This window comes from Gavia stellata, chromosome Z (genome assembly GCF_030936135.1).
Source record: "Gavia stellata isolate bGavSte3 chromosome Z, bGavSte3.hap2, whole genome shotgun sequence".
Taxonomy (NCBI): domain Eukaryota; kingdom Metazoa; phylum Chordata; class Aves; order Gaviiformes; family Gaviidae; genus Gavia; species Gavia stellata.
In genome coordinates, this window is record NC_082637.1 from 88,412,275 (window position 1) to 88,431,573 (window position 19,299).

Below are 19,299 nucleotides of genomic sequence, written 5' to 3' on the forward strand. Positions count from 1 at the left end.
CTTCGTATCAGCACATTAGAGATTGTGATGTATAACAAAGTTTTTCATATGCTTCAGTAATTTTTAAAGAGCTATGTATCATGCAGAAGGAGGCGAGGACAAGATACCTGTGCTCTCTAGCAATGCCAGCCTAAGGATTTCCCCCCTCCTCTCGTCATCCTTTCAGTAGTTTCTCTTCCCTGCCTCAGGGTTTACAGCCACCCACTGAGCCCAAAAAAGTTATTTGTCAGTTCAGAGCATGGCCATGTATCCGCACAACTTACGTTGAGGAATTACAGAGGTGTCCTCACAAGGAGGAGAAAAAGCATTTGGAAGGAAAGACTACCTGCACTGATAAAGTCCGTTAAATTACTCCAGACACTGTATCACTGCCCCGGGGGATCCCTCCTTACGTACACATTTCAACGAGCGCATCAGACACATCACGCTTCCCAATGGCTGCAAGGACCAAGGAGCCAAAGCAGCCAGCCAGGCCACACTTAACGAAGTTCAAATCGCCAACTCTGACCTCCAAACGTGTAATATATTGAAATAACCATGTTGTGGGGCGGCAAAGCCATTTTGATACGCGGATATGGAGATATAAGAGGAATTTAGCCTCTTCTGGTGTATCCATTCTGATTAGTTTTGGAGTTATATTGTTTTGTTGGTGATTTTTTTTTTTTAAATATACACTGTATTCACATAATCTGGACAGTAACCAGAAAAACCCAAAACATTGGGAAAACCTTAGCACACGGCTCCACAACTTGGTTACTATACAATGCTAGACACACAGAGCTTATCGTTACACCAAGAGTGCTTCACAAATGCCAGCGCATTTATCCTCCTATTCGCCATAAGCAGGCATTGCTGCCATTTTACAAGCAGTAACAGAACGAGAAGATTACGATCTGCGTTACCTGGTAGTTTTGGGTGTCAGATGTGAAAAATACAAGTTCTGATTTTCACTGAGACTCAGTGGCACTTGACATTCTCACCTGTAGCTCCTGGTTCCCTTCACTGTACCCACAACCAGCGCACAGCAGCAGCAGTCTACAGGAGGGATCCTGCCAAAGGGAGCACTCAACCGCCCGATGCCAAAACCGAACTGCCAGCACTGGCACTGGGACAAGGGAGGCAGAAGCAGATCCCAAGAGGGGAATGGGCCTCCCTGGTGCATCTCATCAGCTCACCCCATCTCCTGGAGCCACAGCACTGATGTTGCAGCCCTGGGGACAGACAGGAGCGGCTTTGGGAGAGGGAAAGCGGTGGAGGCGCTGGCTCAAAAGGTGGGACTGCCTTTCCTAGGGAAGCTGACAAATAGATCTACTTAGCTGTATCGGAAAACAAAGTTGTATTGTCGCTGCATGACCACCATCTGCTCAACAGGTCACAGTATCCGAAAGAGGAAGGTCTGGCTCCTTTCTCTACCCCTTCCCTCCAGCACTTGTGGGTCTCTTCCATAACCTCATTCAACTTGCTAACCTAGAAGACGACATTCCCAAAATATAGTTAAATGGGTAGCTTTCTGCAATGGAAAGAAATGGAACAGGACTTTATCCGTTCAGGAGTCACGAAACCTCAGATCAGTTCAAACTATCTCACAACATCACGCTGGACATTCAGCTAAGTTATGTCTCCAGCGATAACCTGTGGACAGTGCAGGCAAAGCACTGTGATCAAGCCATCACGTTTTCTAGGACAGCATTCAACTGCCCTGAGTTTTTCCTGCAGTCCCATGTCTCATCAACCACAACCTTCTGACATCTGAAACAGGATACACATCTTAGTCACTTCATACCAGACCTCTGATTTACCCAGGGCAGTCCTGTGCGTTAGATGAGGTAGGAATTCTGCGGGAAGGTAATGCACCGATACCACTGGAAGAACTACAGCTACTACCCAGCTACCCCAAAGAAACTGTAGGGATTAAGATTTTTTTTCCCCACTAAGAGATTTGTTTGAAATCAGACTCAGAAGTTAGTGACAACACAAAAACACACAGAGTGACATCACCCAGGCCTCGCTGCCATAAGAAAACAGGTTCAAAAGAGCTTGCAATCAACCAGTCACTGATGAAAATGCATTTATAATGAATACTTGTATTGCTCGAACCGATTAACTCTGCATTATCAGTTACATCATACATTAAGATACACCCAATCTTAGATTTCAAGAAATCAAATGAAAATCGACAAACAACTTATCATCAACTCTCCATCAGTATCTTTAGACTGGCAACTTGGAGGCAAAACCGCAGAGATGTCACATAGGCACATCCCTTCGCTTGCACAGAAGTGAACATCACTCCCCCGCAGTTTGGATATTGGTGGCAAACATGCTTGTGGCAGATTTTCATTTATGTGCCGACAGTGGAATGGAGCAACTTGGGCTCTCCCAGCTCCACCATAGGCTCTGGAAGTGCCCTGCAGGAACCAGACTCTCCTACACACTTCTGCTCCCAGAAGGATCTTCAGTCTCTTCCCTCAAGCTTTTCCAGCCATGCTTTTGCTCACTGCTAGCTCACTTCACTCCATTCCCTTCCCTGGGAGACCTCAGCCAACATCAGCCCCTGGCTCCCCACTCAGAGCTCTGAATAACTCTTGCTCCCAGTCTTCTCCATCACTCCCAGTCAAACCCAGTCTGCTATTCTCTTTTCCTAGGGCTTATCTTCCCAGTCTTCTTGCATCATCACCTTTAGTTTCCCCTCCAGCTAAGTCCCACATTGTTAACTCCCCAGCTGCTCATCTAGGGTAGCATCTCCCCACCGCAGGTGCCAGAGCCTGTCCTTACACACCTTAATCTAAACCCCACACAGCTGTGGGGACATGCAAGCTACAGTTCTGAAACGACTAACAAGGTGTCCACCTTAGAGCTGACCTCAAAAGCAAAAAAGCAAAACTTAAGACATCTGCCCCATCTGTGAGCAGAAGTGCAACCTCACTCCCAGCAGGACGCTGCCAGAGCTCCCTAAAAGGCCAAACCTTTCAAACAAATGAGCTTCCTAAGCCCCAGCCCAAACCCTGGCCATGTGAGGCAGACACAAGCCATGGGAAAATTGAACCCTGCTAAATGAAATATGGCAGAGCCCTATGACTCCTTTTCAATTGCTTAGAGTGGGGGAACATAGGCAAAGATCGAGTTTCACATGCTTACTGACTCAGCACCTCTGCAGCTGGAACATCCCCATGGCTGTTTAAAGAACAAAAACTTAAATGCAAAACAGACTCCTAAGAGTCACAATTATCCTTTGGTTTTGAAAGCTCAGATTTTACAGGCCAAAACCTCTGCTTTAACAGCACACAGAATAAAATACACACCTCCAGCCGCTTTTACCTGGAGAGGCACAGCTGAAACATGACTGTAGACGGACACTAATCCTGCAAAAAGCCACATCAGTTGAAGGCAGCATTGTCCCCACTGCTCTGCAGACACTACTCAATGCAGTATTCTCTGATCTGCTTCAGAGCAGTCAGCAGATTAGGTGGAGGCCCCCCCCCCACCCCAGCCCCAAGAGTGAAATTATATGCTGTAGCCAAGCCAGATGAGAGGCTACGTGTGCACCAAGGTAAAACAACTCTATTTCTCGTTAGCCTGCTCTCTGTATGCTGCTTCTGAGGATCAGCTAGTAAGCCAACTTTACAGCTAAGCCAGCAAAAAGTGATTTTTGTTTTTTTTGCTGGGTTAAGTTTCTGCACAGAGGGTGGAGCTGCATGCTATAACTTGAGCTAATCTAATCGGTTAGCTGCCACTGAAAAAGGGAGGTTCTGCTCCCACCGCTTATCCTGGCCACGTGCGCTCTGTGCCCTCCCACTGCGTTAGTTCTCATACTTCTTCATCCAGCACTAAACCAGCATGCAAAAAGAAATTAAAAACTCCACAATGAAATAAATTGGTTCAAGAAAGTCCCAGAGGGCAATACAAGGGATGGAGGGAGGTGATGCACCAGGGCCAGCAAAGCCGTGTCCGGCAGCAGCAAGATGCTGCAGCAGCTGAGCCCCAGAGCGTGCTCCCACCAGCAGGCACAGCTCTGCCCGATGCGGGCAGGACCGCTCAGCGTTGCTTTTACAGCAGGACCCCAGACGTCCTGCCTGCCTATGGGACAAAGATACTGCACCGGGGCAAGTCATCCGGCACCTCTCACCGCTCTCTGCAGCAGAGCAGCTGCTACTCCGGCCTCTGAAGGCAACACACAGCACTTAACCGAACTAAAGCTAAAGTATTACTCCCTGCTAAACAGAACTTGATTTAAAAAAAATTAGCCACACTTTAAATTAGTACTGCCACAGATGCTGCTCAAGGATCTAAAAGCATGCTGCTCAATTTTGTCGAAGGCAACCTAGACCAGAATGTCCTCCACCATCTGAATCCAGTCTACCCCGGGCCATGACGATGGAATGCATAAAGTGAGTTGGGAATCAGGATTTGCCCTCACCTATACTAAGCTCCAGAGATCAGGCCTGCTGAAGAGAAACAATCTCTGTTCCGTATTTCTGAAGGTGGAGTTGAAGTTAAATTCTTACATTAAAAACATCTAAGAGTCTTTTGAGTTTTCTTTAACTGTCATGCCAGCTAAGAAAATCCTTAGCAGAGGTAACAACAAGGAGCAAGCACTTCATTCTTTATGCAGACTGTTTAAATCTGAACATTAAGCAACTAAGAATACAGAGACTGATTACATGCTGCCTAGGTTCTACAGGTGATAGGATAAGTAGGTCATCGGAGGGTTATCCTGTTTTCTCACCTCTACACTTTCTGCGATATTACTTGTGTTACACAGATAAGATCTTCCAGTACAGAACAGAGGCAGCAGCAGAGCTGTAAGTCACCTTACTTGCATCCCCCTTACTGCATTCCCCAATTCTCGGCCACACCAATTTTAAGCATTCATTGCAAATTCTTCAGCTGCACAGTTAGAACTGAAATGGGTCAGCAACGTAGCTGAGCGTTAAGCTAGAGAGAAGGAAGGTATCACCAGCTACAGACCATCAATCCTGCCCTCCTCCGGCATCGGACAGACGTGTGAGCTAACAGATCACAACCGGAACTGTATAAAATGGAGACAACAGAAAGGGATAGTTTCTTCTCCCTCCCTCATTCCTCCCCCTGGTGCTGATATTCTTGTCAAATATCAATAAAACAAACCAAAAAGTATCTGCAATAAGATAACTCTGAGGATCACTTCCTGAATAGTGCCACAGGAGGTTTTTCTGCCAGTGCAAAAGTTAGAAATGTGTGATTTGGTTGAATAGTTTAAAAGACAACTTTCTAAACCCAGAAATTCCAGAGGCTAGAAGAACAAAGCTTCAAGTTTTTACGTTCCATTATTCTTCCACTTGCCGCTGCTCAAAAGACGCATTCAAACTCCAGCAGGACCAGATTACGGAAAGCAGACCTGCAGGAAGAGTTGGAGTCTTATTTACAGTTAGGGAGGTGAAGAAACAGTGAAATAGGGAAAAGAAGTGCAATTATTTTCTTGATCATAACGACAAGAAATAGCTCTTTATTCTGTTTGCAATACCCTGATGATTAGGCATGTATTACTCATTTTTCACGCAAAATTGCATTAACTTGGAAATTGATCCTGGTTTAGAAAAAAAACACAGGTAAATAATTTACCCAAGTTGTTTCATAAATCAGAAATAATTAAACCTGTTCCAAGATGTATTTACCTGCAGTAAAGAAAGCCGTTTTATCACAGTCAGCACAATTTCCAACCTGTCATGTGTTCGGACACGCAAAAGCCTCCGGTTTCAAACTGCACCATCACGTACCGCACTTCCCCACGGTGTGCACAGCCTCTCGGCATCTTCGCTCCCCACTACAGCCCGCGATGCCCGAGGTGAGGAGTGGGGCCCCTGGACGCCCGCCGGCCTCAAGGGAAACGCTCCCATCCGAGCAGCGCATCCCACCTGCATCCCGCCGGCTGCGGGACGGCATCCTTCCTCCAGAGCACGGAACGCGTTCGTCCCGAGCTAATGGCTTTAGATTTCGGCCCCACGAAAGGCAACTGCAAATATCAAATACCTGAGTCACGTCGAGAGGCGGCACGGACGCACGCCGCCTTCGAGCCCGCCGCTGCCCACTCGCGGGGCTGCTTCACCCGCCGTGACAGCGCCGCGGCGCCGGGCAAACGCTTGTACGAAAGCCGCGCAGGGATCAAGTCTTCCCTTTTAGCCAGGAGGCAATGCCGAAGCGCCGCTGGAAGTTGACGAGGCGTCACCGCGCGGGGAACGCGCAGCAACCGCCCAACTTCCACCGGGCGCTCCGGACCCGTCCCCCGCCCGCCGCCTGCCCGCGGGGCGGCCGCGTCCCGAGGAGCCCGCGGAGCACGGCGGGGGGGACCCGGCCCGGCCCCGCGGGGTGCCCGCGGCACCTGCACGCCCGCCACCGCCGACGCGGCGGGAGGGACCCCGCGGGAGACGGAAACGGGGGTGGGGGGGGCGGCCGAGGCAGCGCACCCCCGGCGGGGAGGCGCACACCGACGACACGCCGAACCCCCCGGTGTAAGCCTGCAGAGCCCGGCCACCGGCCGCGCCCCCCGCCGCTCACCTTGCAGCCCTGGTAGCTCTCCAGCGCCCGCAGGGCGGTCTCGGTCAGCTTGACGTGCAGCACCGTGACGTTCGGCGCCTCTCCCTCGCAGGACACGCCGTACCGCTCCCCTTCCCGCAGCTCCGCCATCTTACGCGCCCCTCAGCCGCCACCGCCGCCGCCGCCGCCGCCGGCCGCTACGGCCATCCCGCCGCCGCCGGCCCGGCCGAGCGCAGCCGCGTCGCGCCCATTGGCCCAGCGGGGCGGAGCCCCGGTGAGGGGCGGGGCCCGAGCGTGACGTCACTGTGGGGCGCTCAACGGCCACGCCGGGGCGGGGCGGGGCGGGGCGGGGCGGGGCGGTCCTCACGGTCGGCGCGGGGGGGCCCCGGCAGCGGTCCCGGCAGCAAACACCTGGGCGGGTCGGGAGCGGGGGGAGCTGCGATGGGCTTAACGGGGGCGCCGGCCCGCCGATGGGCGCCGCGGAGGCTCCCGGGGCCCGGCTGGCTCCCCCCCGCCCGCCCCCGCCGAGGCCTGCGGCCCTCCCCGGGGCCTGAGGGGGAGGACGGGGAGGCTGGGGAGGGGCAGGGCTGGGCCAGGCTGCCCCGGCCTCGAGAGAACGGGCCGGCGTGCGTGCGATCACCGCCAAAAAGGACGCGCCGCCTTGTAAGGGGGGTGTTGGTACCTCGGGGTGTGTTGGCCAGCTTCACCTGCTGCACCGCTATCGCTGGTTACTGCTTCTTAAATAAAACCGGAGTACGCCGGGCATTCAGATCGTTGAAGCGGCTTTCTGGTGTGAATCAAGGACAATTGAGCGCTTCTGAAGAAAACTGCTCTGTTTTACTGTCTCGTAGGTAAAGGAGCAGCTTAATACCACTAACCGGGACAGCAACGTGTAGCCCTTCTAGCACAGGCCAGTCCTAACTTAGGTACGTCAGTCTGTGAGGATGAGTGCAGGTCCACGATCATCCGAATTTCATCTATTTGAGGAAATCCCCCCAGCTCTTTTCTCACCCCCGAGTTCCCCAAGGAGAGGCAGGCCAACAGCATCCGCAGGCTCCCATGTGCTCTGCAGGAGAAGCAGACAGGAAAGAGCCATCGGTTTAGCACTGACCACAATCACAGGCTGATAGTTCTGCTGACTGCGAGTTGCCATTTAAGTTACTTACATCCATGGAAAATATTTTATAAGCAGCTTAAAATAGTTTTACTTTCGTTTTCCCCATACCCAATCTTACTCCTGCTCTACAATTCATCTCAGTCAGCTGGCACCAAAGAAACCTCCAGTCTTTACAAGATTATGGTTTAAAAGCATGCTATTTAAAATGTGTTGACTGTTACCTTCCAAAGCACATTTTTCATGTCACAAAATCTTGTCTGTACCTTCAGGACCATGTCCGTATCTGCCCTGGTCTGGTCTCCTGCCTGCCATGCTCAGATGATAATTCACTGTTTCGGTTTTCATCTCTACCAGTTTCATTCTTTTCCTCCATTAGTAGTTGCTTTTTCTTCTATAGTGCCCTAGACCAAAATATCTTTCTGATACATACACACACACATATATACACACACCCTTATATATACATACATACATATGTGTGTGTATATATATACACACCTTCATAGAACCCCCTTTCTTTAGGTCATTTCTCAATATATACCTGTTTACCTCACTCATGTCATGATTATTTCCTGGCCAAACTAAGAAAATAAAATACATAAGAAGAAGAAAGCTAATGGTAACAATCTCTTGACCATATAATCCATAATTCTATCCATACTGTGTAATTTCTGATTTAGGGAAGGCTTCAGTAAGTCCTGTAAATGTTATACATATAGGTGTGTCTGTGCAGTGTTCTGTTGCAACCAAGGTTGCCTGTATATGTTTCTTTGCAAGACTGGTTCTCTGGAATGTGATTCTTTCTTAACATGATTGCCTTATTTATAAATAATAACATCTCGGGGACCAATAGGATATGGAGAGCGGACATCACTGATATCTTCAAAACGCCTCAATGTGCAGGTCTTGAAGTTTTCACCAGGTCATAACATACACAGCAGGTGGACATGCGGAGTCTGTACAAAAATAAAGACAAGAAAGTAGAAGGAAAAATGTTTGTATGAGCACCTTGAAGAGTCTTCATGCTTTTAGTAAGCCAGTGCATTCATCCTCCTCCTCCTCTGAGCTCTCTGTTCCCTTAACACATTCTGCCATTGCTCAGCCCTTCAGGGAGTACCTTTTAGCTTTCCTTCTGTTTGTTTTTTTGGGATGTGTGGTATATATAATAATTTTCTCTGGAGTTTCAGGTATCAGGTGAACAAAAAACTGAGAATAGAGCAGTCTGCTTCAGCTCCTGACTTTGAGACTTCTCCATCCATTTCCCCTTCAGTAGGCTCCTAAACACATCACCGCAGGAAGAAGGCGGCAGATCCTCTTCCCCGCCAACAGCCCCAGGAAAAGCAGAGAGAACCTCGTCTGTGAGACGCACAACGAGGAGCTTTAGTAAAACAAGCCAAAGGTTTACAGTGGAAAAATAAAAACCTTCAGGAATTGCAAAAGCAAAACCTGATTTATGCTCGTTTCACCCGCTTGCAGATTTTCTTTCTGCTGATAGATTTTATATGTGAGAACATGCAGAGTGTAAATAATCTTTTGTAGGAAATGAAACATTTCTGGTCATTCAGTTAGCTTAGGATCTGGTCCAGCTCCTGTTATTATCAGGATCAGAGTGAACAAGGATACAATATGAAACCTGCAAAAGAAAAATGGAGAGCTTACCAGGTTGATGACAGTATGGCAGCTCGCTCTTTGGTTTCACAAAGCGAGTTCATAGGCCCAATTCCCGAAAAGAGCCCCCAGAAGAAAACCCTGCATGCATCCCGTGGGAGTCAGCGGCCCTGCGTTTTCCATGCTGCGGATTTTGAGTTCTTTAGGGTTTACCTACATAGGGGAGAACCTGTGGTCTTGTCAATGTATGAAGTTGCACCTTTTAATTAAAGGTGTGATTGCATGCTGAGCTGCTTAAACTGATGCAGCTTTGTAAGTGGACACCTTTAGGCTAATGACAGAGGTTTCTTTCACAGTAAATTGTTTCAGCTTATCTTGCAAAAGTACATTAAGAAATGTTGACACAAACTGCTTTAGTGGCAAATGATAAGTGAAATAATTTCTTCCAGGTACATATGGAAGAAGGCTTTTTTCCCCCACTCGTTCAAAGTGAAAATTCCGTGCTCGGATGAGCTTTAACATTTGTGCAGTTTCTAGATCTTCTGATAATTAGATTTTTTTCAAACAGCATTCTGCAAGTGTCGAGGTGAGAAAGCTAATTTCATCTTACAAAGCTTAAACTATTGCTTCTTCCTGATAGTTGCTTTCTATAAGCAGAGGCTGGTATCTATATGTAAGGTTTGGGAGGTTTTTTGTTGTTGTTTGAAGTGGAAAAGGAGAGCCTATGAAGGAAAGGAGCTGACTATACTGCTAGTTTTGTATACTGTTTCCTCTTCCATGGTCTACTTTGCCCTAGGAGAGCTGCTTGGAGAAAAGAGCTGTAAAATAAGAAGCTTGGTAGCTGGGCAACAGCGTCATTCATCCCTTGCCTATTGAGGTGTGACAGAGCAGCGTATGTGCCGAAAGGAGGCAGGGGGTGCGTGTGGAAAAAAACAGACGTGATTCAGAGGTGCTCAGTTATGCTCATAGAAAATACAACAGCCAAAGGGAAATGGCAGAGAATAGCAGACTATTTTTGTTCCTTCTATTGCTTTTACTGTATTTCATTCCATACTGAAATGCTTTGCAGTTTTTAATACTGTAGCGCATTTATACGCACAAACACACACAAAATTAAAAAGCAGGGGTTAGCAGAGATTTTAAGGCACACAGCGTGTTAGCTTGCACGCTGCTATGGTTTAGTTGGCAGGTGGTAGGAATCGGGCTATCGTTCTTGTGATGCTGTTGCTGAAAATCAGCATTGCTTTGCTCTGTGTTCAGGAAGGGAGGAAGGAGATAGCAATGCTTTGGAAACCCTTCGTTTCTGGCAGGGGCTCCTCCAGAGCCCTGCGCTGGTGAGCAAATGGCAGCTCAGCACCCCTGAAGCGCCACTGCCGCGAGGGAGCGGAGCGCCGGGGATGCGGGGCGGGCTGGTAAGTGCCTGGTGACGGAACTAATTGCAAAGGACTTTCACAGCTACGAATTTTTGGCATGATCTTGCTCCTGCTAATGTCAATGGCAGGATGTCCTCACGCTCCTGTTCAGTACGATCAGATCTCACCGGTGGTTGCCATGACCCAGCTTGTAGGGTTTTGGGGTTTTCTTTTCTTATGCTTGGTAACTTGGTAACTATAACCAAAGTTCAGGTGGTTTCTGTCCTGCACGCTCTTATTGTGGTGCAGAATCGAACCCACTGAAACATGTGGCCAGCTTGGTTAAACAGGACCCCTCAGGTTCTTATGGCTAGCACTTCTTCTAACAAACACGCTTTTAAAAAAAATAAAGTAGCTGGCATTTGGGGAGGAACAGCCAATTACTGCTGCAAAGCAGCCAGTTGCATTATTTGTTCCTTCTTTAATCACTGTGAGCTCTCTGTAGTTTATGGAGCAATGGAGGCTGCAGCGGTAATTCATGCTGCTGGAGGAGTGGTGAATGATGTGGGCATATTTTGTGGTCTGCTGAGAAAAATCTCCATTTCCTCGTTATACACGTTAAAAATATGGTCCCACAGAGAGTGGAAACAAAATCTTTAAGTGTACATAAGAAATGGTTGTACTTAGTTTTCGGTAGTCTTCAATAGTAAATTAGTTATAAGAATGTCTAAATGTTGCTTTAAAATTCAGGGCAGTATTGACTTTTTAATCTACCTAACGGCTTACGTGGTTCTTGCACTGCATTCATAAAATGTCGGTGTGAGTCAGTGAAATACTGTCTATCATACAAGCTGTGCCAAATTACATATTACACAGTCTGTGTTTTTATAGCTGTCACGGCAATCTCTATCCCTGTTCTACATGGGATTGTTCATCACTGTAGCAAAAAGTGAAACCTTCCAGTCCCTTCTCGTGAACCCCACAACAGGTATCACTAGGGTCCAGATGCATAATTCCTGTGCAGTCCTAGTCTTTTGTACAGCTGCCTTCTACATCTGCGTACTGCCAAGGCTGAGCTTGCATAATTTCTGGTTTGTAGATTATTTTTGCTGCTACTCACCAGCTGTGTGAGACTGAGAGGTGTATCATTTTCAGATTGCCCAAACGGACTATTTAGGCATATTATTGGTCCGTACAAGGCACAGGAGAGATCAAGAAGCATTTAGAAAGTAGAATTATTTCATTTAACCTCTATGCAGTTTTAAGCTAATAGCTGTTTTCCATCAGTCCTAAAGCTGTGCTTGTGCCTATTTGTGTTTTTGTGTGTGTGTGTGTATATATGTGGTATTTATTTATGTGGTGTATATATCAAAGCATAGGCAAGATTTCTGTTTTAAAAAGGCTGTTGAAGGTATACAAGAATAGTAAAATATTTTGTGATAACTTAAATCTGCTAGTCATCACTGTTAACTTTTTCCCCTGAAATTCAGCAGAATTGTGAAACAGAAATATACCCACACAATGTACGCTGCAGTTATTCTTGACTCCCACGATCTTTCCTGCCATTAAATACAATCCTTTCTTTATCCTGCTTAAATAAAAAAAATACTGTAGGCAAAGAATTAGTTGGATATACAGTGTCTGTGTACCGGCGACGTGCCGTGCAGGCGTGGTAACTGCTAGGAAGCACCCACCGTCTGCAGCGTGGCACGCTGCCTTTGTTTTAGCAGAAGTTGCATGGCTGTGATGTGTTTTAAATTCCCCTGGATAATGTGAAGTTGCTAAGGTAACCGAGATTTGGACGAAGAAGTAGGAGAACCAACCAGTAATTAATTTTGCCGAAGGACATTACCCACTTCTGGAATCACTTGTACGCAAACATGATCATGTCATGACAATCTGACATTTCTGAAGCAAGTGCTGTGCTTTTCTTAAGGACTAGCTTCAGATGCAAAAGGATGAATGCTTCTCTGAAATTATCTAGGGATTTTTAACTAAATTATTGCTTATTATTAGATAGAAGGGATAACACTGGTGTAATTTAACAGGAAGAAATATGATTTGACTTTATGTTAATACTAACGTTTGAAAGAGGTGACTAGAATGACAGAGTAGTTTACAGAAAGATCTGTAAGATCTTTTTTCTTGTTGTTGCTGCTCTGTTTTATACAAGTTTGTGTGTTTTAGGCCATGATCCCAAAAGACCATTTCTGCTGATAGTTCAGTACGCACGTAAGTGTTTGCAGGATGAAAGGTAAACTAAAATTATGTGTGTCTGAAGTAGAAGTGTTACCAAGTACTTCCTCTCTGCCATGAGAATTTAGTTTAATTAATGTGGTGTTCGTAATGTTAACATGCTGTTTCTCTTCAAGTTTCCTTCATTTTCTTGGTCAGTCATGAAGACTGTTCATGAAATTTGTTCCCCCGGTTGGAGTTCAGAGGGTTAATGTGTTTTTACTGGGTAAAATAGCCATGTTTTTTCCTTCGTGGTCAAAGAAATGGTCCAAAGCCATGGGGGATGCTGTGGATGCCATCACAGGAGCCCTCTGCTCTTCACGCTGTCCTCCGAGTGTCTCGTCCCCGTGCGGAGCCCACGGGGACCCCCTGCTTCAGCTCCCGGTCCTGAAGCGGGTGGGCATTGCGGAGCGACCGGCCCGTGGCATGAGGGGTTCTGCACAGCCGCGATGCGGGATCAGCGGGTCGGTGCCTGAAACCGAAGCTGTTACCGGGTGGGTTTCCCACGCCTGAATTCTGCCTGGCTTGTTAGCCACAGTTTGCAAATCACTGTGTTTTGTCCCTCCGTTCTTCCCTAGAAAGCATGGGTTTTGCCCAGAATTCAGTTTTTAAAACAGTCCTGCCTGGGCTGGGGTCATTTTCCCCTGTTTCTGAAAGAGAAGGAGGTCACTCCTCTGTGTCCCTCCCTGCTTTCCAGGCACGGTGCTGTTCGCGGAGGACTGGAGCATCACTTCGGAGCAGCCAGCCGTATAGGAGGTGGCTGTCATTCCACGCAGCAGCAATAGGAAGAAGAGCTCATATGCCACACTCTGTGGTTTAGAAACCTTGCGCATTTACAGTGAAAATCCATCTCATTTAGTACATTAATTGCTGTTGAAATAAATGTAATTTAAACTGGCGTATGCTGGTCCTAGAGGTTTGCGCCAGTTCAGCCGAATTCATCCTTAGCCCATGGCTCTGTGTCATACTGTGTCCAGCCCTAGGAAGCCTTGCACTGGACCAAAACCACTCCGCCTCCCTGGTGAAACACACTAAAATGAAACATAAAATCACTGCGATGATTTGAGGGAAATCAGATCTAGAAACCATGTAGGAAAATGGTGTTTTCTTTCCATCGGACAGCCGGCTCGGGTGTCCAGCAGCCAGCGTAGAGCCAGCGCCAGCCCGGTGCGGTGTCTGCTGGCCGTGTGTCCGTACGGTGGTGCCAGCACTTGTATGGGAAGGAAAAGTGAACTATACAAAATGCTGAATGCAAACTGGCCTATGCTCTGAAAGTATCTAGTGATTTTTAACTGAATTGCTGCTTAATATTAGATGGAAGGGATAGCACTGGGACAGCACTGCTTCAGGCTGAGCAGCAAGAATGCTGCAAATACTGGTTTTGTGTTTTCTTGATTATATTTCTGCTTCGGTCACGCCAAGTTTGTAGGGTTGGCTTGTCCACGAACACACCGGCATGGCCAGGAGAGAGTGCAGAGGCACGGGCCACGCTACCTGCTGCAGATTTTCCCACCGAGCGGAGAAGAGCTGACCTTACAGCCTCTTCACGTCCTCTGTCTTGCAAAGAGCTCTGATCATCTTCCCGGTCTCTCTGGATCCTGTCTAGTATTTCCAGACTTAAAAATAGGCATAAAATGAAATCAGAAGCAGTCTTGTTACTTCATGAAAAGCGGTAGAGAGGACAAATGTAAACTTTGGCCTCCATTCACTTTAAAAATATGGGTAATAATCTGTAATATTCTTGGTTTCTCTCATGAATGAACTCTTTGTGATTATACTTTCTATAAATAGCCAAGTACAAGGCAAATGTTATTAGAAGAAAATAAACATGGCTTTTGCTTTCTGTCCTTGCTTTTGGCTTTGCAGATGAAAAGAGAATATAATTGCGTAATTTTCCCAAAATTGGGAAAATCAGACTGTGAACTGTCAGAAATAAAACGTTTTTCCTGATGAGAATGACACCTGATTTCCAAATTTTTCTCTTTAATTTGAGGTTATACAATCACTACAAGCTTCCAGATTTCTTGAAATTTCTTTTTATATCACTTTTTATCATACTCCATATCAAGTATCTTTTGTTTCATTGCTTGAATAAATTATAGACAGTTATGAATATGGAGGATTTTTTACTCTGCACTACTTTTACATAATTTGAAAAACAACAGCCTTAATGTGCTTTCTTATGGAAGAGTTCAGCTGCTAAACTTGTTCGTTGTTAAAATATATGGTTGAGTCCTTATTGTAGTTTTAGTCCTTATTGTAATTTTATTCTATAAATAGAAATACAGCCTCTTTGCAATGTAATAGATGTCTTATATGCCTCTGTTACGCTGGAGAATCATTAAACCAATTAGAGACATGTTTTTCCCGACTATAATTTCTTTGAGACTTGCAACCTGTAATTTATATGTAAGTTAGTACATAGCAAGACATTTGGTTTTTTTCTTCTCTTTCCCTGCACCATTGTTGAAAATAGAATTGTCCCAGATGTTTAGATATAGCTCTTGAAATAGGGACATTCAGCACTGGGCTTCTTTACAAAATAGCAGTGTTAACTGCTATAGTAATAAGATTTGTTTACCCTGTTTGCTAGAAATAGTCACAGTCACCATTCAGACGCCTTCAGCACTGTCAAAATACCACAGTTACGGTAATTTTGACAATTAGAATTGTGCATCCCACTTTGCTGTTGTTTATACTATCAGGTAATGGTTACCTAGTCACCCCTTACTATTTTGCATTGCACTGTTTAAAATGTGGGGTTTTTTTTCCTTTCTTGTATTTTACACTAGCTTTTCTTTTTCCCTTTTTTTTTTTTTTTTGGTCTTCTTTTAATTGTAACCTTGGAATTTTTTCTATTTTGTTGAAGGGAAGTTTAAATTTAGACATAGGCTGAAACTGCTGAAACCAGATTATTTATGTTCAGTTGGTTTTGGTTTACATTTGCTCTGTAAAGCTTATTCATTCATCCAGAACAGTTAAGTACGACTTGGAATGTTTGCCTTCCACATTAGTTTCCAGTCTTTAAATTTCTGTCATGCATTTGAAATGAAGACAGGAGTTTTGGTGGAAAAGCCAGGTACTCCATGTGATCCACTTTATTAGACAGTTGATTACACTGTACTGGATAAATAAAAAGGAAATAAATAAATGTCCACACTCAAAAACATGAAAGGAAGGAAAAGGTGCCATATACCAATACTACTATCGTTTGCTGTTGGGGTGAAATCCTGATTCCACTTAAACTGTTGGAAAAGCTCTGCAGAGGAGCACAGGTTTCATCCTAGGGACCATGAGGACATGGCAAAAGAAAATAAAACCATCTGTCTTCACTCTGATCCTTCCTCCTCCCACCCCTGACCCTCCGAAAAAATGCTTTCTGGTGCAGACTGAAGCAGAGGCAAAGGCAGTTTAGTTTCGTGACGAAAGCAAACAAAATGAAAACACCAAATTTGGGACTAGGGTTTCAGTGATGCTCAGTGTGACAGAAAACTGGCTTATGATTAAGAGCTGGTGGATGCTACAATTATACAAGTATATAACAGCAAGAAGAGTGGGGCTTTGTTCCTGCTCCTGGCAGTGACTTGCAAGCAACATAGTTTCTTGGCACATAATACTGATTTACCTGCCTTTGCAGTGTCTTGAATTACTCCAATGGGAGGTATTCTGTAAATGCAAAAAGACAATTACTATAAAATGTCTGCCTTACTACGAAGCTAAACTGGAGAACACGCAGTTAGGATGAACTGTATTCTTATGCCTTACAATAATTAATTTATCCTTAATCCTGAAAACCTTCTCACGTGTGATTTATCTTTTCTGGGAGTAGTTTGGTTGCTGGAAAGTCACCAGACGTGAAGCCCACACTGGTATTAATTAGCAATTAGTTCTCCAGATAATGTGAGACGATCGTGAAGAAATGGCCAGCCTTCAGAAAGGGACTTTCTGGCAATAATATTATTCCTGAGTGACCTGTGTCGCTCGGCTGGTGTGTGTGCTGGGGCAGGGGGAGGGCTGTTTCACGGAGAGGGACTGTACGTTCACAAGTGGCCTGAGGTTTTATTTTGCAAATAATTCCAAGAAAGGAAAATGCACGCGCCCCTTTCTGTTGAGGTATAAGACAGCCCTTTTAGGCTACTCTGCAGCTTACGCTGCTGGATGTCATTGCTGCAGCACTGTAGGAACTAAAAAGCAGCTTCTTGGGGAATTGCCAAAATGAACAGAGTGGAAGAATTAATAGGTGGCTGCCACTGAGTCATCCGATCTGCTAGCCCTTCTTTAGTATCCTGAGGCAAGCCCTCCGTCAGACTGTGAGGCTGACATAGTCCCCAGAACTATGTTGGACCACTTCCTTGGAAGGGCCTTGTATAGAAATGTCAAGCTTGCAGGATCCATATATATATAAATATATATATGTATGCTTTCTGGTTCCAGGACACCCGTGGAATAAATCTTGCAACTTGGCTTGCATAGTAGTCCCTGTGGCATCTCATCAGCATCTTTCTAAGTCACTTATTGTCATCAAAACCCTTAATGACTTTGCTCAGGATTTCATTAAGTTAGGAGCGAATCTAATTAGCTTCTTGGTGCTAACCAGAAGGGCCCCGTAGCTCTTTCTCTGGACCAAAGACTTGGCTGACAAGATAAAATTAATGTCCTCACCTTTCAAGGACACCTGGCACGCAGGGGACAGAAACGCTGCCAGGCACGGTCCTGAAGGAATCCTTGCAGAGAGCCCCAATTCCTGGGGATCCTCCTGCCGCTCTCAGTGCCTCTGCCAGGCACGCATGGCCTGATTTCTCAATTTGAAGCTTTTCTGTGTGGAACAGACAGACTCTCCAGTCTGGTTTTGGGTTGCTCAACCGTCCCGCCCGTGTCAGCAGAGGCGCAACAAATCTCCTTCCAGCTCATTCTTCAGAGGAGGCAGGGGTTCAAATGCCAGAAACTGCTCTTTCTTTAAAGTTTGGCAGTGTTTTGGTGCAAGTTTTTTTCTCTCTGAGTAGCATTATAATTCTCCCAGCACTGCGTAATCTCGCTAGAATAAAGTTTCCTATCTGGGTACCACTCAGCTGCTCCTGAGCCCTGCCAGGATAAGCAACTACGAGGCTTTGTCCCGACTTGGGCTGCTCCGAAATGGTTCAGTGATGCCCACATTGCCGGAGAAAAGTCACCTGTTGCTAACTAAACGCTAACTGAAGCATGTGAAGCTGCAAAGTACAACCTCATGTTATTAATGCTGTATACGACAAGAGCAGATATATACATGTACATACACCTAATTAAGTTTTACCTGAAAAGCATGGTGGAAACATGAATTATCAGTCACCAGCTGTTCTCCAGCCACTTACAGCTGCTTCCTCCAAGAGAAACACAAACATGTGTTCTCATGGTTGGTTTAGCCACAGAGGCATTGATCCTCCCCTCCCTCGAACAACGCATTGCTCGTGCCTCAGCGATGGTGTGACTGCCTGGTCATCCAGCTCAGCTCACCAACCCTGCTGAAAACCTACTGTTCCAAAACTACTAGTTTTCCCTTAGGTCAGGAACCTGAGTTGGGTGATGTGCAGGTGACTGTCTGGAGAAGAGGAGGCTGAGGGGAGACCTCATCTCTCTCTACAGTTACCTGAAAGGGGGTTGTGGTGAGGTGGGTGTTGGTCTCTTCTCCCAAGTGACGAGTGACAGGACAAGAGGAAAGGGCCTCAATTTGTGCCAGGGGAGGTTCAGGCTGGATATTAGGAAAAATTTCTTTACCGAGAGAGTGGTGAGACACTGGAACGGGCTGCCCAGGGAAGTGTAGGAGTCACCATCCCTGGAGGTGTTCAAGGAACATGTGGACATGGCACTGCGGGACATGGTTTAATGGGCATGGTGGGGTTGGGTTGGTGGTTGGACTTGATGGTCTTACAGGTCTTTTCTAACCTTAGTGATTCTGTGATTCTTCTGTGATTCTGTAAATGATTGCTAATGCAATCACAGGCAGGAGGGGTGGAATTTACAACTGGAGACTAGGCAGAAAAAGGCATCCAGTGTTTTACTAAAAGCCCTTCTTTGGGTTGGGCTGAGGTACTGGCCAAATCTCAGCCACACAAAGAAGCAGGTAAGAACAATAGCCACAACACTTGACATGAAAGCAGTATCAAATAAATGAGATTGAGCATTTGTACATTCTCCCATGATGTCACTTCACTTTCTCTTTCTTGTGTTGTTAACTCCATATTGCAAACATGAGCTTCCAGGCTTAATGCATTTGCAATCCAACATAAGAGCTTTTGCAGAGCCCTCTGGATCTTTGTATATGAAAGAACTAACCTGAGTGTCTGTGGGAACATTATAAGCCTAAAAATATAGATTGGTGCAAATAGACACACAAACTTTGGACAGGAACACTTGCTTCAGGGAGCTAGACTTGCATGAGGGAGTCATGGCAAGAGACGTCGTAGAGACAACAACGTGTGAGTCCTACTTTGCTTGTAG

At 46.1% G+C, this 19,299-nt stretch overlaps 1 protein-coding gene across 1 annotated transcript in view; it reads right to left on the bottom strand.

The window, feature by feature from the left end:
* The window catches only part of ELL2 (elongation factor for RNA polymerase II 2), a 43,715-nt gene extending 37,052 nt beyond the window's left edge, over window positions 1-6,663 (bottom strand). The window contains exon 1 of the mRNA XM_059834077.1: window positions 6,535-6,663. Coding sequence (XP_059690060.1) covers window positions 6,535-6,663 — 129 coding nt within the window. The remainder of the gene's footprint in view (window positions 1-6,534) is intronic.
* Window positions 6,664-19,299: the final 12,636 nt, after the last annotated feature.